The following is a 17,746-nucleotide window of genomic DNA, read 5'->3' as shown; positions in this document are numbered from 1 at the left end:
TTTTTAAAAGTTTAAATGAGGTTATTTCTAGTATAATTTAGTGACACTGTTATTTTTTAGGGCATCGAAAAAATTTGACCTTAAACAAAAAGAAAGGGGAACTTGATACTCTGCCTGCTGTGATCGCTACAGCTAGAAAACCTATCTATAAAGGTAAAATAATCCATGCTATGCAAAGATATATGAAATAAAACCTTATACTATGTTTCCAATGACTCCATTTACCAATCACCTCAAACCTACGGGCCCTCTCCTCCCGACAACATATTAGGAGCAAAGCCAAGTATATTTTCCCAAACATTTCTTCGTATACACACACACAGAGAACATATATGTTCCGTACAATAAGAGGATCATATGCATTGATTGTCCTCACCTCTGATCCAAGTAAATTTTTTTTAACATCTTTATTGGAGTATAATTGCTTTACAATGTTGTGTTAGTTTCTGCTGTATAACAAAGTGAATCAGCTATATGCATACCTATATCCCCATATCTCCTCCCTCTTGTGTCTCCCTCCCACCCTCCCATCCCACCCTTTGTGGTGGTCACAACGCACCAAGCTGATCTCCCTGTGTGATGCAGCTGCTTCCCACTAGCTATCTATTTTCATTTGGTAGTGCATATATGTCAGTGCTACTCTCTCACTTTGGCCCAGCTTACCCTTCCCCCTCCCCGTGTCCTCAAGTCCTTTCTCTACGTCTGCATCTTTATTCCTGTCCTGCCCCTAAGTTCATCAGAACCTTTTTTTTTTTTTTAGTTTCCATATATATGTGTTAGCATACGGTATTTGTTTTTCTCTTTCTGACTTACTTCAGTCTTTATGACAGCCTCTAGATCCATCCACGTCTCAACAAATGACTCAATTTCATTCCTTTTTATGGCTGAGTAATATTCCATTGTATATATGTACCACAACTTCTTTATCCATTCGTCTGTCGATGGGCATTTAGGTTGCTTCCATGACCTGGCTATTGTAGATAGTGCTGCAATGAACATTGGGGTGCATGTGTCTTTTTGAATTATGGTTTTCTCTGGGTATATGCCCAGTAGTGGGATTGCTGGATCACTATTATTGTGTTACTGTCGATTTCCTCTTTTACAGCTGTTAGCAGTTGCCTTATGTAATGAGGTGCTCCTATGTTGGGTGCATATATATTTATAATTGTTATATCTTCTTCTTGGATTGATCCCTTGATCATTATGTAGTGTCCTTCCTTGTCTCTTGTAACATTCTTTATTTTAAAGTCTATTTTATCTGATATGAGTATAGCTACTCCAGCTTTCTTTTGATTTCTATTTGCATGGAATATCTTTTTCCATCCCCTCACTTTCAGTCTGTATGTGTCCCTAGGTCTGAAGTGGGTCTCTTAAAGACAGCATATATATGGATCTTGTTTTTGTATCCATTCAGCAAGCCTGTGTCTTTTTGTTGGAGCATTTAATCCATTCATGTTTAAGGTAATTATCGATATGTATGTTCCTATGACCATTTTCTTAATTGTTTTGGGTTTGTTTTTGTAGATCCTTTCCTTCTCTTGTGTTTCCCACTTAGAGAAGTTCCTTTAGCATTTGTTGTAGAGCTGGTTTGGTGGTGCTGAATTCTCTTAGCCTTTGCTTGTCTGTAAAGATTTTGATTTCTCCATCAAATCTGTATGAGATCCTTGCCAGGTAGAGTAATCTTGGTTGTAGGTTCTTCCCTTTCATCACTTTAAGTATATCATGCCACTCCCTTCTGGCTTGTAGAGTTTCTGCTGAGAAATCAGCTGTTAACTTTATGGGAGTTCCCTTGTATGTTATTTGTCATTTTTCCCTTGCTGCTTTCAATAATTTTTCTTTGTCTTTAATTCTTGCCAATTTGATTACTATGTGTCTCTGTGTGTTTCTCCTTGGGTTTATCCTGTATGCGACTTGCTGCGCTTCCTGGACTTGGGTGGCTGTTTCCTTTCCCATGTTAGGGAAGTTTTCGACTATAATCTCTTCAAATATTTTCTCTGGTCCTTTCTCTCTCTCTTCTCCTTCTGGGACCCCTATAATGGGAATGTTGTTGCATTTAATGTTGTCCCAGAGGTCTCTTAGGCTGTCTTCATTTCTTTTCATTCTTTTTTCTTTATTCTCTTCTGCAGCAGTGAATTCCACCATTCTGTCTTCCAGGTCACTTATCCGTTCTTCTGCCTCAGTTATTCTGCTATTGATTCCTTCTAGTGTAGTTTTCATTTCAGTTATTGTATTGTTCATCTCTGTTTGTTCTTTAATTCTTCTAGGTCTTTCTTAAATATTTCTTGCATCTTCTCGATCTTTGCCTCCATTGTTTTCATGAGGTCCTGGATCATCTTCACCATCATTATTCTGAATTCTTTTTCTGGAAGGTTGCCTACCTCCACTTCATTTAGTTGTTTTTCTGGGGTTTTATCTTGTTCCTTCATCTGGTACATAGCCCTCTGCCTTTTCATCTTGTCTATCTTTCTGTGAATGTGGTTTTTGTTCCACAGGCTGCAGGATTGTAGTTCTTCTTGCTTCTGCTCTCTGCCCTCTGGTGGATGAGGCTATCTAAGAGGTTTGATGAGAGGGACTGGTGGTGGGTAGAGCTGACTGTTGCTCTGGTGGGCAGAGCTCAGTAAAACTTTAATCCACTTGACTGTTGATGGGTGGGGCTGGGTTCCCTCCCTGTTGGTTGTTTGGCCTTAGGCAACCCAACACTGGAGCCTACCTGGGCTCTTTGGTGGGGCTAATGACAGACTCTGGGAGGGCTCACGCCAAGGAGTACTTCCCAGAACTTCTGCTGCCAGTGTCCTTGTCCCCACGGTGAGCCACAGTGCCCCCGCCCCCGCCTCTGCAGGAGACCCTCCAACACTAGCAGGTAGGTCAGGTTCAGTCTCCTATGGGGTCACTGCTCCTTCCCCTGGGTCCCGATGTGCACACTACTTTGTGTGTGCCCTCCAAGAGTGGAGTCTCTGTTTCCCCCAGTCCTGTTGAAGTCCTGCAATCAATTCCCACTAGGCTTCAAAGTCTGATTCTCTAGGAATTCCTCCTCCCATTTCTGGACCCCCAGGTTGGGAAGCCTGACGTGGGGCTCAGAACCTTCACTCCAGTGGGCGGACTTCTGTGGTATAAGTGTTCTCCAGTCTGTGAGTCACCCACCCAGCAGTTATGGGATTTGATTTTACTGTGATTGCGCCCCTCCTGCTGTCTCACTGTGGCTTCTCCTTTGTCTTTGGATGTGGGGTATCTTTTTTGGTGATTTCCAGTGTCTTCCTGTCGATGATTGTCCAGCAGCTAGTTGTGATTCTGGTGTTCTCGCAAGAGGGAGTGAGACGGTAGTATTCTTTTTATGACTAATATTCCACTGTATATATACCCACCACATCTACTTAATCCAGTCATCTGTTGATGGGTACATGGGTTGCTTCTGTGTCTTGGCTATTGTAAATAGTGCTGCTATGAATATTGGGGCGCATATGTCTTTTCAAATTAGTGTTTTCACTTTTTTCCGAATATATACCCAGGAGAGGAATTGCTGGATCATATGGTAGTTCTATTTTCAGTTTTTTATGGAACCTCCATACTGTTTTCCATAGTGGCTGCACCAATTTACATTCCCACCAATAGTGTACAATGGTTCCCTTTTCTCCACATCCTTCCCAACATTTGTTATTTGTAGACTTTTTTGATGATAGCCATTCTGACAGGTGTGAGGTAATTTGTGTTTTTGATTTGCATTTCTCTAATAATTAGTGAGGCTGAGCATCTTTTCATGGCTTTGTGTGGACATTTTCACAATATTAATTCTTCCAATTCAAGAGCACAGGATATCTTTCCATTTATTTGTGTCTTCTTTAATTCCTTTCATCATTGTCTTATAATTTTCAAGGTAAAGTGTTTTTGCTTAAATTTATTCTTAAGTATTTTTTTCATGCTGTTGTAAAATGGATTTTTTTTCTTATTTTCTCTTTCAGATGTTTCACTGTTAGTATATAGAAATTCAACTGATTTCTGTATGTTGATTTTGTATCCTGCAACTTTATTGAATTCATTTGTTAGTTCTAACTTTTTTTGTGGAGTCTTTTGGATTTTCTATATATAAAATCATGTCATCTGAAAACAACTACATTTTACTTCTTCCTTTCTGATGTGGATGTGTTTTATTTCTTTTTTTTCTCTAATTGCTATGGCTAGAACTTCCAGTACTATTTTGAGTAGAAATGGTGAGAGTTGGCATCCTTGTCTTGTTCCTGATGTTGGATGAAAAAGGTTTTAACTTATCACCATTGAGTATGTTAGCTGTGAGCTTGTCATATATGGCCTTTATTAGGTATATTCCTTCTATACCTAACTTGTTGAAACCTTTTATCATGAATGGGTGTTGAAAGTTGTTAAATTTTTTCTTCATTTATTGAATTGATTATACGATTTTTATCCTTAATTTTGTTAATGGGGCATATCACATTTATTGATTTGCTATATTGAATCATCCTTGCATCCCAGGGATGAATCCCACTTGATCGTGGCTTATGATCCTTTTAATGTTCTCTTGAATTCTATTTGCTAGTATTTTGTTAAGAATGTTTGCATGTATGGTCATCAGGGATTGGCCTATAACTTTCTTTTCTTATAGTGTTCTTGTCTGGCGCTAGAGTCTGAGGTGTGGGCATGTGCACATCTCCTGTGGAACCGAGGTCTAGGTCTCTGCAGTTTGCTGCAGTGACTTGGGGAGAGAGGGGGACTCAGCTACAGCATGGGCCCTGGGATGACAGGGTGCAGTAGTGGCTTGGGCCCAGGAAGCAGGGTGCAGTAGCAGCATGGCATGGGGATGGTGGGTCAAAGCCCCAACTCTGGCCCAGGGAGGCAGTCACAGAGCAGCAGCAATGCATCCAGCTGATAACCCATTAAAGCCAGGTGGGTCCAGATAGTGGCTACAGAGGGTGGAGTACAGAGCAGCAGCAGCTTGGCCTGGTAATGGTGAGTCAAAGCCACAGCCTAGGACCTGGGATGAGGCTCAGAGCAGTGGCAGCTCATCTGGTTCCATAGGCAGTAAGGCGCTATGGCTTCCCAATCTCAGAGAATGGGGCACAGCAGCAACTGGGTCCTGGGGACAGGTCTTAGTACAGTGACAGCTCTAACCCTGGGGAGTAATGGGGGAGGGGTGTGGTAGCGGGGGGACTCCAGGCAGCTCCATCAGCTTGGGATTAGCACTGGTGCATATGTGGGAGTTCCCCATGGCAGTGAGGCTTGCTGGGGTTCTCCTCTCCTTTTCCTCATGGGGTGAAATTCCTCTGAGGGGATCCCTCCTAGCTGGCCTGGGCTAGAAGATGAGGTGACTCAGGTAAAATGCTTCCTGCATTTTTCTATGCAGCCATCCTTGGATTTTGAGCTCCTCCAGATTTCTGCTGCTTTTTCTTTGTAGTGCAGAACTCTCCTAGAGCTATTTTCATTGGTTTGCAGTTTTTCGTTTATTATTTTGCTTGTTTGTGAAGGAGACAAGCATTGGGACCTCCTAGCCCTCTATCGTGCTGACATCACCTCTATCATTATTTATTCAAATAAATCATGCATCTTTTTTGTTCCTTTACTTTTTAAAGCATAGTAATATATCTTGAAAATATTTCCACATCAGCATATCCAAATCAACCTAGTTCTTTTTAAGTCCTTTATATCTGAGCATACTGGAAGTATGTTATTATTGGCAGTAGAAGTATATTACTTAACTAGGCCTCTGTTAAATGGACACTTTGGTTGTTTCCAGTTTTCTTTCTATAACAATGTTGCAACATACATCATTGAAGTCAGTAGATATTTTATAATCCAATCTTGACTCCATCAGTTCAGAGATATGAGTCTTCCACCTAAAAGGAATTGCCACTGTTTCTTCCCTGAAACTGATTTCTTTTGATTCCTTTCTTTTGCAGCTCAGAAATTGACTTAATTAAAACTGACTGATTTTTTGAAAAGCATAGATATATTAAGCATATACATTTTATGTATTCCAAAAAGCAGTATTCTAGTGAACTTGAACTTTTTGAAGTCCTCTATCAATGCTTCTCAAAGTGTGGTCCCTGGACTGGCAGCCTGGGCATTAACTAGGAACTTACTAGAAATACAAATTCTTGGACCCCACCCTAGACCTACTGAAATAGAAGCTGTGGGGTTCAAGGCCACTAATTTGTTTAACAGGTTCTCTGGGTATTCTGATGCAGGCTAAAATTGGAGAAACATTTCTATAGAAACATAGGTAGTTAGATTTATGTACTCCTTTTCCATTTCCATTGTTAATATTTGTATATAATATTCTGTTTTTCATGCTGTCACATATAATAAAAATTATATCAACTATAATGAAATTTAATAGAACTATTTTTTAATCACACAATAATTTTCCTTTAAAGTGCCATATACTGCTACCCGAAAATCTCTACCCCGCCCATACTTTTGAGAATAAATTAATTCTGGGCAAAATAAATAACATGAGCAAATTCGTCGAGACAGCAATGAAATTGCAAGAGTGGAAGCCTTATGAAAATAACACTGCCTTGAGTGGATGCTGCTTATTGAACAATAATGAGAAAGATCCTGAATAAACAGGGTAGACCCAGATCATGGAGGGTGAGTTTGAATGTTTGAATGGCTTTTCCTTTTTCCTAAGTTTGAAAAAGTTACAGTTGTCTTTTATTGAATAAATTACAAATGATGAAAATATTCACCTGATTCAAAATAGCAATGTTTAAACACTGCACAACCAATTTCAAAAAGGAAAGGAAATAAACATAAATGCCCCATGACAATAACCTAACTGATATGTGTTGGAGCATATTCTGTGGAATTTGTAATGAGACAAAATACAAGTGATAAGAATTTTAAAGACATGAATCTCACCAACCAATGTTAATAATATTGTTGTTAACAATCTTATTATTATAATAATGTATAATATTGTATACATATATGTAACAGTCAATGTTATTAGCAATTTTAATAATAGTTAAGATATTATTTTTAACCACATTTTTACTGTGCCCTGGGAAGCATAAATATTACTGGATGAAACTGTCTATAATCCAGTCTGGATTATTACTGACATAGGTATTTAAACTTATAGAAAATCCTTTTGTACCTTGAATGTTACTGTATTTCGTCAGCAAGAATTAGAGCAGTTAGTAACAAATATTAACCTTAGTATTTTGGAGTTATGTTTTATATCAATATTTAATAAGGAAATTTGGATTTCTACAGAAACAATATAGAGTAGAATAAAGTTGATGAAATAGTGGCTATCCTCTATAATCTCTCATTATAAAATATTATTTACATTGTATACAGTAGTAAAAAAGAAGTACAACTTACATGGCAAGAAGAAATCATCAATTGAGTGAGCATAAAGTATCAGTCAAGAGAAAATAAATGGAGGAATTCTTCACTAATTACTGATTATTCTCTGAAACTGTGAAAGGTCCCAGAGGTAATATAAAAATAATGTGTATTAATAACTTTTGTGAGGGTTTTAGAGAGAATATATGCAGAAATGAATAGGAGAATTGTTGTTGCAAGTTGCCAATAATTGGATTGTGAGCAATGCAAATTTTATACTTCTCTCTAGAATTATTTTTCCAACATAAATTCAGCATAGCAGTCTGATCCTATGAATGGTGACTGCTGGACCCAATCCAACTTCTCAATTTGCTTCTGTGGACTATCCAGATAACAGTGAATATAATTTATACATTAATTATGTGATCATTTGATTAAATGAGCTAATATATGTGCTAAATCAGTGCTTTTCAAGCCTATCTACAAAATAGGATTCACCTGGGGTGCTTTAAAAGTTACCAATTCTCTGCCCCAGCCCCAGACCAATTAAACCAGATTCTCCTTAGGTGATTAAACTGTGCAGCCAGAGTTGAGCACCATGATGCTTATTATTTGATGATATAAGGGCAATCAATTGATACCTCAGCCCATATACAAATGGTTGTGGCTGGTTTTTTTTTTTAATCTGGATCTTGTAGCTACTGGCCTAGTGGGGCCCAATAAATAGATTCAGTCTATATTGGGCTCACTTAAATGTTCCTTCTCCCAGACCACCTTGTTCATGGCAATTACGACTTCCTCTCCAAGCACTCCCCAACAGAATTTCCTGTGATAATGGAAATGTTCTATATCTGTGCCCTCCAGTATGGGAGCTATGAGCCATATGCAGCTATTGAGCTCTTAAAATGTGGTTAGTATATTTTAATTAGTTTAAATCTAAACAGCAATATACGGTTTGTGGCTCCTATATTGGACAGCACAACTCAAGAATTATCAGTGATCCAGCAACCAATCAGGACCTGGGAAGGCAGTGAGCTATCCAGAAGGACATATAGGAAACCTTTTTACTGATTAATGACCAGTACAACTAAATATATCTCCCAGGAGAAGTAGGAGCAGGAGTAGTATTTCAGCAGAGCTGTTGGATAAGATGTAATGCTTCTTAGGATAGCAGGATGGCCCTTAATATTGAGCAGACGATGTCAGTTTCAACCACGGACTCTGAATAGATCAAATTCGGCCAGAATTAGTGGGCAAAAGTGAGTAGGCTACAGCCTTTGGAAGGCTTTAGTTGCCTTCAAAGATAAGGCAAGTCTCATCAGTTCTTGAGGAGGTCAGATAATTAGTAGTCAGGGCACAGTTATAAGAATGAATATCTAATGATCTCTAGAAATTCAATAATTCCTTTGGTTTTATTGTGATTCACTCAAAACCTAAAAACTTTTAGAGATCATATTAATGCTTTAAGTAAACTGAAAAAGGCTCAGTGAGTATTTCTCTAGACTTCTGAATATATTTTTTACTATGGTTGTTCTAAAAATGGTACTGCTAAAGAGAGATCTGGACTACCTAATCCAAAGTTTAATGTGAGGTCTGCTTTGGTATGTAAATGAGAATATCATCTTTATAAACAAGCTCTGTCCAGAAGGTAGTAGAATAATATTTTGTTCATAAAAATTATGTGATCATTCATGCTGTTGAGGCTTATTCAGTTGGCGAGAGTACCTCTAGCATTCCATTTTCTATTTGTCACAATCCCTAATTGAAATCATATTATTGGTATCTTAAACATTCAGTTCCAAAATGTCTCATAGAGCTGGTCCAGGAGATTAGAGCACAACAGGAGCAGATAGTAATCTAAATGTAACCACTTGATATTTTAGTATGTGATGAGAGGCAAAAATCCTTATTTTTCTTTTCAAGAACATGAGATTACTTGGGGGGAGGGGCGTGGTTCAAGGAACATATTTTCCCCCTCTGTATATTGGTGGCTAACTTCTTGCACAGGGCCATGATTTCAGGTGCGGAGAGAGAGTAGAGTTTCCTAGATACCAGATTACACAGTTAGGTTCCTGAGGCAGGAGCATCATGCAATTGTTTTCTGATTTAGAAAACAATTCTCAGTTTGTTATGCTCCTCTCTAGGTCAATAAGCACTGCAGTGGCAAATAAAATGGAATTTTTAAACAGGGTGTAGGCAGTAACTGTAACTTACAGGATATGAATTTTCAACAGAAATGGCTGAATCCCTGGGCCAGGGAATAGAGGTATTGGTCACTAGCATCCAGGGTATTGATAGCTTCTTATTGAGTGAAATCCTGGTCCATGCAGCTGCTTGACATTTTGAAGTCTATCATTGCTTTAATCGAATGGCAGGAACACACAACTCAAGAGTTTCACGGAGACATAGACTGCTATCTCTGAACATACAGACTGGGAAGAGAAAAAGCATTGTGATTGTTCTCTCTCCCATACCTTTTCTACCCTCCTATCACCTTCCAGACAGCCAGTCAGGTGCCTGAGTTGCAGATGGCAAGCTACAGGCTGGGTGCCCATGGTCAACTTTCTCAGTTCCCCAAAATACAAGCATAATTCCTATCTTAGAATTCCCAAGCCTTTCAGTTTGGGCATGGGTCAGAGTGGTAGAAACTATCAAGGACACAAGTTCATTTAAATTGCTCAAGGTCATAGAGCACATTAGCAGCAGATAAAGGATGGGAACCCATAAAATTGGACTCTAAAGTCCAGGATTTTAATCTCTAGTATATATCCCACCAAAAGGCCATAGTCCATAATAGCCAGCTTTACAATGTTATTTAAAAAATATTATTCTGATATTTGTTTAAAATGGTAATGAAGACTTTATTCGACACTATTGCAGTAGGGGACAAAGACTGAACTCAACTCCAAACATAGCAAAAACAGCTGGGGATTTACAGCCAATGAGCAGAGTAAGTGAGTGGATCAGTGGATGTAACATTACTAAGAGGAGGCATCAGGGGTGGGGGATTCCTACTAAATTACCCTAACAGCCTTCTTGCTGAAGGCAGGCCAAGGACAGGGCCAAGTATGAGGCCTACTTGAAAAGAGGTCTTAGAGGAACCCAACCAAAGTTTACTAAAGGAGGGATTCTTTGTCAAGGTTCAGCTAAAATGAACTTCTTAAGCATTGAGAGAAAGATCATTGATTTTGAAAACCAAAATCTCTAGATAATATTTTGAAAAATGCCATGCAATTAGTGTAGAATTTACTCTAATGATGAGAGATGCACAAAGCTGAAAGTTTTAGAAATGCTTGTGTGTATATTAGAAGTTCAATTAAATGAAAACTATAACAACTTGGTTTATTTTCAGAACTCTTCTTTACCATGTGGAACAAATTTGAAGCTAAGATAAAAGCCTCTGTTGCTGATGTTAAGAAAGGAGATCTCTGTTGAAGTTCCAACTTGCTTCTGTTCACTCATGTCCCTGTAATGCCTTCTGGTGTGGTGTAAAAGCAATTAAATGAAATTTGTGCTCTGCATGTCTTGATAATGTCATAATTATTTGTGTCAATTATTTGCAAATCTATTCTTTATGATACTATATAGACAAAAGTCACTGCCATACATTTCTTACACTTCCAGATAGAGGAACTGAATTTAGAAAAGATTTTGCTTTAGTTTTTTTCATATTAAAACTGTAAATTCATTGATCAGAACAAAGTTGTTATTATTTATGTAATATTTATTAAACCTAGTGAGACTGCAAATCATACTACTAGCTCTAGCTGAACTATAAAAGACATTATTTATAAATTCAGAGAACTTATTCTGTGTGGGAATGTTATTAATTAATATCAAGTTTAATTGGTATTAGTGTTAAAGGAACATTGAAAAGAATAAAAGGAAAAAACTTGTAAATATTAAGTTAGTAGTCTAGTATCTTTATTGTTGCCTTGTTTTCTCTTTTGGCGCTGAGACTGATGGATTTTCATGACTGATTATTATCTAATCATGTGCCTCTTTTTATGTGAAGATGTCTTTTATTTATTTTTAGGATATTTTTATCAGCTTCTAACAGTTCTAAATATTATTAATAAATATTTTGGTTCGTTTTCTGTTTGAAAACTGAAATGAAGTAAAACTAAATAAAATAATACTCTCATGTATTTAATTAGATTTTTTCCAGAATCTAGAATTATTGCACCATTTCAAAACGTGCTTATGTTGATAGGCTACTGATTTAGTAAAAAAAAAATATCAATAGGTATTTAAATTTCTACATTTAAGAATGTTTTGACAGTGACACAATAATAGGAGGGGACTTTAACACCCCCACTTTCACCCATGGACAGTTCAACCAAAATGAAAATAAATAAGGAAACACAAGCTTTAAATGATACATTAAACAAGATAGACTTAATTGGTATTTATAGGACATCCCATCCAAAAACAACAGAATACACTTTCTTCTCAAGTGCTCATGGAACATTCTCCAGGATAGATCATATCTTGGGTCACAAATCAAGCCTTGGTAAATTTAAGAAAATTGAAATCATATCAAGTATCTTTTCCGACCACAATGCTATGAGACTAGATATCAATTACAGGGGAAAAAACCTGTAAAATATATAAACACATGGAGGCTAAACAATACACTACTAAATAACCAAGAGATCACTGAAGAAATCAAAGAGGAAGTCAAAAAATACCTAGAAAAAAATGACAATGAAAACAGGATGGCCTAAAACCTATGGGATGCAGCAAAAGCAGCTCTAAGAGGGAAGTTTAATGCAATACAATCCTACCTCAAGAAACAAGAAACATCTCAAATAAACAACTTAACCTTACACCTAAAGCAATTAGAGAAAGAACAAAAAAACCCTAAAGTTAGCAGAAGGAAAGAAAGATCAGAAACAAATGAAAAAGAAATGAAGGAAACGATAGCAAAGATCAATAAAACTAAAAGCTGATTCTTTGAGAAGATAAACAAAATTGATAAACCATTAGCCAGACTCATCAAGAAAAAAAGGAAGAAGACTCAAATCAACAGAATTAGATATGAAAAAGGAGAAGTAACAACTGACACTGCAGAAATACAAAGGATCATGAGAGATTACCACAAGCAACTATATGCCAATGAAATGGACAACATGGAAGAAATGGACAAATTCTTAGAAAAGCACAACCTTCCAAGACTGAACCAGGAAGAAACAGAAAATATAAACAGACCAATCACAAGCACTGAAATTGAAACTGTGATTAAAAATCTTCCAACAAACAAAAGCCCAGGACCGATGGATTCACAGGCAAATTCTATCAAACATTTAGAGAAGAGCTAACACCTATCCTTCTCAAACTCTTCCAAAATACAGCAGAGGGAGGAACACACCCAAACTCATTCTACGAGGCCACCAGCACCCTGATACCAAAACCAAAGATGTTACAAAAAAAAAAAAAAACTACAGGCCAATATCACTGATGAACATGGATGCAAAAATCCTCAACAAAATACTAGCAAACAGAATCCAGCAGCACATTAAAAGGATCATACACCATGATCAAGTGGGGTTTATCCCAGGAATGCAAGGATTCCTCAATATATGCAAATCAATCAATGTGATACACCATATTAATAAATTGAAGGATAAAAACCATATGATAATCTCAATAGATGTAGAAACAGCTTTCAACAAAAGTCAACACCCATTTATGATAAAAACTCTCCAGAAAGTAGGCAGAGAGGGATCTTAACATAATAAAGGCCATATATGACAAACCCCCAGCCAACATCGTTCTCAGTGGTGAAAAACTGAAACCATTTCCACTAAGATCAGGAACAAGACAAGGTTGCCCATTCTCACCACTGTTATTCAACATAGTTTTGGAAGTTTTAGCCACAGCAATCAGAGATGAAAAAGAAATAAAAGGAATCCAAATCGGAAAAGAAGAATTAAAACTGTGACTGTTTGCAGATGACATGATACTGTACACAGAGAATTCTAAAGATGCTACCAGAAAACTACTAGAGCTAATCAATGAATTCGGTAAAGTTGCAGTATACAAAATTGATGCACAGAGATCTCTTGCATTCCTATACACTAACGATGAAAAATCTGAAAGAGAAATTAAGGAAACACTCCATTTACCATTGCAACAAAGAATAAAATACCTAGGAATAAACCTACCTAAGGAGACAAAGACCTCTATGCAGAAAACTATAAGACACTGATGAAAGAAATTAAAGATGATACAAACAGATGGAGAGATATACCGTGTTCTTGGATTGGAAGAATCAACATTGTGAAAATGACTCTACTACCCAAAGCAATCTACAGATTCAGTGCAATCCCTATCAAACTACCAATGGCATGTTTTCACAGAACTAAAACAAAAAATTTCACAATTTGTATGGAAACACAACAGACCCCAAATAGCCAAAGCAAACTGAGAAAGAAAAAACGGAGCTGGAGGAATCAGGCTCCCTGACTGCAGACTATACTACAAAGCTACAGTAATCAAGACAGTAGCTTTGGCACAAAAACAGAAATATAGATCAATGGAACAGGATAGAAAGCCCAGAGGTAAACCCATGCACATATGGTCACCTTAATCTTTGATAAAGGAGGCAAGAGTATACAATGGAGAAAAGACAGCCTCTTCAGTAAGTGGTATTGCAAAAACTGGACAGCTACACGTAAAAGAATGAAATTAGAACACTCCCTAACACCATACACAAAAATAAACTCAGAATGGATTAAAGACCTAAATATAAGGCCAGACACTATAAAACTCTTAGAGGAAAACATAGGCAGAACACTCTATGTCATAAATCACAGCAAGATGACCCACCTCCTAGAGAAATGGAAATAAAAACAAAAATAAACAAATGAGACCTAATGAAACTTAAAAGCTTTTGCACAGCAAAGGAAACCATAAACAAGACGAAAAGACAACCCTCAGAATGGAAGAAAATATTTGCAAACGGAGCAACTGACAAAGGATTAATCTCCAAAATATACAAGCAGCTCATGCAGCTCAATATCAAAAAAACAAACAACCCAATCCAAAAATGGGCAGAATACCTAAATAGACATTTCTCCAAAGAAGATATACAGATTGCTAACAAACACATGAAAAGATGCTCAACATCACTAATCATTAGAGAAATGCAAATCAAAACTACAATGAGGTATCACCTCACACCAGTCAGAATGGCCATCATCAAAAAATCTACAAACAATAAATGCTGGAGAGGGTGTGGAGAAAAGGGAACCCTCTTGCACTGTTGGTGGGAATGTAAATTGATACAGCCACTATAGAGAACAGTATGGAGGTTCCTTAAAAAACTAAAAATAGAACTACCATATGACCCAGCAATCCCTCTACTAGGCATATACACTGAGAAAACCATAATTCAAAAAGACTCATGTACCACAATGTTCATTGCAGCACTATTTACAATAGCCAGGACATGGAAGCAACCTAAGTGTCCATCAACAGATGAATGCATAAAGAAGATGTGGCACATATATATGATGGAATATTAGCCGTAAAACGAAACAGGGACCTAGAGTCCGTCATACAGAGTGAAGTAAATCAGAAAGTGAAAAACAAATACCGTATGCTAACACATATATATGGAATCTAAAAAAAAAAAAAAAAAAAAAAAGGTTCTGATGAACTTAGGGGCAGGACAGGAATAAAGATGCAGACGTAGAGAAAGGACTTGACACAGGGAGGGGGAAGGGTAAGCTGGGCCAAAGTGAGAAAGTAGCACTGACATATATACACTACCAAATGTAAAATAGATAGCTAATGAGAAGCAGCTGCATCGCACAGGGAGATCAGCTTGGTGCTTTGTGACCACCTAGAGGGGAGGGATAGGGAGGGTGGTAGGGAGACACAAGAGAGAGGGGATATGGGGATATATGTATACATATAGCTGATTCACTTTGTTACACAGCAGCAACTACACAACCATGTAAAGCAATTATACTCCAATAAAGATGTTAAAAAAAAAATCTTTCACCTATAGGAACTCAGTATGTAATATACAGTCATTATAGATCCCAGAGACAGAATGAAAGTGGTTTCTTTGTCACCTCAGTGATACACAGATTGACAAATTTTATATACAGATATACAAGTTTTAAGACTATATGTATATATATGTATATATCTATGTATTTCATCAGCACAGTAATTTATTTTGATAAATGTGAGACCTGAATGTGAGATGTCGGGGAAGGATAACATTTTATCCTCTTTTCTCTACCTTCATTTTGTAGAATGTATTTCTTTAAACACCCTAGATTTTAGAGCACAACTTGTAACAAATCATATACAAAGTATAATTCTTCTCCATGTAGAATTACTTTTACAACTTGATTTTTTTTTTAACATCTTTATTGGAGTATAATTGCTTTACAATGGTGTGTAAGTTTCTGCTGTTTAACAAAGTGAATCAGTTATACATATACATATGTTCCCATATCTCTTCCCTCTTGCATCTCCCTCCCTCCCACCCTCCCCATCCCACCTCTCTAGGTGGTCACAAAACACAGAGCTGATCTCCCTGTACAACTTGATATTTGAAAGATGGTTTTTTGGCCTGTACTTAGTGTATCTAGCTACAATAGTCTCACTTTCTTGATTGTAGGAAGTCTCTCACTGTCAGAAATGGTTCTCATCGAGTCAAATTCTACCTTCATATAAGTTATTCCTGTTGGTGGAGCTTGAGTAAAACTGAAAAATATTTTAAAGGCAGTTAAATGAGACAATATTAAAAGTAGAGTCCTGGGTCAGTGCCTGGCACCAAAGGTGACCTAATTATTATCATCAGAACCATTGAAAATGCTTTATAAGCTTCTCTTAATTAAGAATAATCCTTTAAGTACAATATTGATTGAAGAAAATCAAATTATACTGGTAACTGAAATTCAAGACAAAAATAATGTATGTAAACACTAAACTCTAGTCAATAAATTTGTTTCTTGCAGGAGTACAGGCTACCAATTCTGAATATACGTGTATACTGGGGTTGAACAAATAAATACAGGAATGATGGAATGTAAGAGCCAGGTTTCTCAGTGCTGGAGAGAGAAATTATAGGTAAGTAAGTTGGAAAGTCTAGAATAAACCCCATGGTAATGGGTATGTCGGAAAGTCTTCATACTATTTTTGCAACTTGTATGTAAGTCTAGAATTATTTTTAAAACATTTTTCAGTAATCACCCAGAGAGTATTTGTATAATGAAATGAGAATATGAACAAGAAACCCTAAATTTAAGATTTGGACAGAAGAACAGGTTCTGTTTGGTTTTTTTTTTTTCCATTCATTTATTAAATCAGTTAAAATTCAGTGTTTATTATATCCAGGCACAGTGTTAATTGTTAGGTTTACAAGGGTAAACCAATCAAGCATCATTTCATCAACTCAGAATCTAATGAGGGAAACATGTTAAATGAATATGTATATAGTAAGATGAATTATATACAGAATTTGTGAATACATAAGTATGTATAGTACACATATCTACGTATAACACTTTTTAATTGAAATATTGTTAATTTATAATGTTTTGTTTCTGGTGTACAGCAAAGTGATTCAGTTATATGTATGTATAGACTTTTATATATATGTAAATATATATATACTTTTATATTTTCATATTCTTTTCCATTATAGTTTATTACAAAATATTGAATATAGTTCCCTGTGCTATACAGTAGGACCTTGTTGTTTATATATAGTAGTTTGTATCTGCTAATCCCAAACTCTTAATTTATCCCCCCCTCCCCACCCTGAACTTTCCCCTTTGGTAACCAACCATAAGTTTGTTTTCTATGTCTGTGAGTCTGTTTTTGTTTTGCAAATAAGTTCATTTGTATAATTTTTTAAGATTGCACATATAAGTGATACCATATATTTGTCTTTCTCTGTCTTACTTCACTTAGTATGATAATCTCTCTCTTTAGAGAAATCAGCTGATAACCTTATGGGGGTCCCTTGGAACTAACTCTTTGTTTTTCTCATGCTGCCTTTAGAATCCTCTCTTTAACTTTTGTCATTTTAATTATAATATGTCTTGGTGTAGGTCTGTTTGGGTTTATCTTGTTTGAGGCTCTTTGTGCTTCCTGTACCTGGATATGTTTCCTTCTTTAGGTTTCAGAAATTTTCAGCCATAGTTTCTTCAAATACATTTTCGATCCCCTTTTCTCTTTCTTCTCTTTCTGGGATTCCTATTATGTGTGGATTGTCTTGCTCTATATTATCCCATAGGTCTCATATGTTGCTTTCATTTTTTTTCATTTGTCTTTCTGTCTGCTTTCTGATTGGGTGATTTCCATTATCCTCTCTGCCAGATCACTTATTCATTCTTCTGCATTATCTAGTTTGCTATTTATTGCCTTTTGCTCAGCTTTCATCTCAGCAAATGGGTTTTCTAATTTTAATTGGCTC

The 17,746-nt window shown here is 36.7% G+C and overlaps 1 protein-coding gene across 2 annotated transcripts in view; it reads left to right on the top strand.

The window, feature by feature from the left end:
* CCDC7 (coiled-coil domain containing 7) overlaps positions 1-15,821 on the top strand; it is a 324,264-nt gene extending 308,443 nt beyond the window's left edge. The window contains exons 44-47 of one of the 2 annotated variants that reach the window (XR_014242606.1): positions 61-153; positions 6,384-6,600; positions 7,315-7,453; positions 10,655-15,821. Coding sequence is in view for 1 of the 2 variants with exons in the window: in XM_082385250.1 (XP_082241376.1) it covers positions 61-153; positions 1,355-1,374 (113 nt within the window). In the remaining variant the exon portion in view is untranslated. Of the gene's footprint in view, positions 1-60; positions 154-1,354; positions 2,596-6,383; positions 6,601-7,314; positions 7,454-10,654 lie in introns of those variants that run through there. The other variant, XM_082385250.1, reaches the window with a different exon arrangement.
* The last annotated feature ends 1,925 nt before the right edge of the window (positions 15,822-17,746 follow it).

Source organism: Balaenoptera borealis, assembly GCF_965194805.1.
Source record: "Balaenoptera borealis genome assembly, chromosome: 3".
Classification (NCBI taxonomy): Eukaryota; Metazoa; Chordata; class Mammalia; order Artiodactyla; family Balaenopteridae; genus Balaenoptera; species Balaenoptera borealis.
Note: the sequence above shows the minus strand (reverse complement) of the source record. Positions and strands in the feature narration are given on the sequence as shown.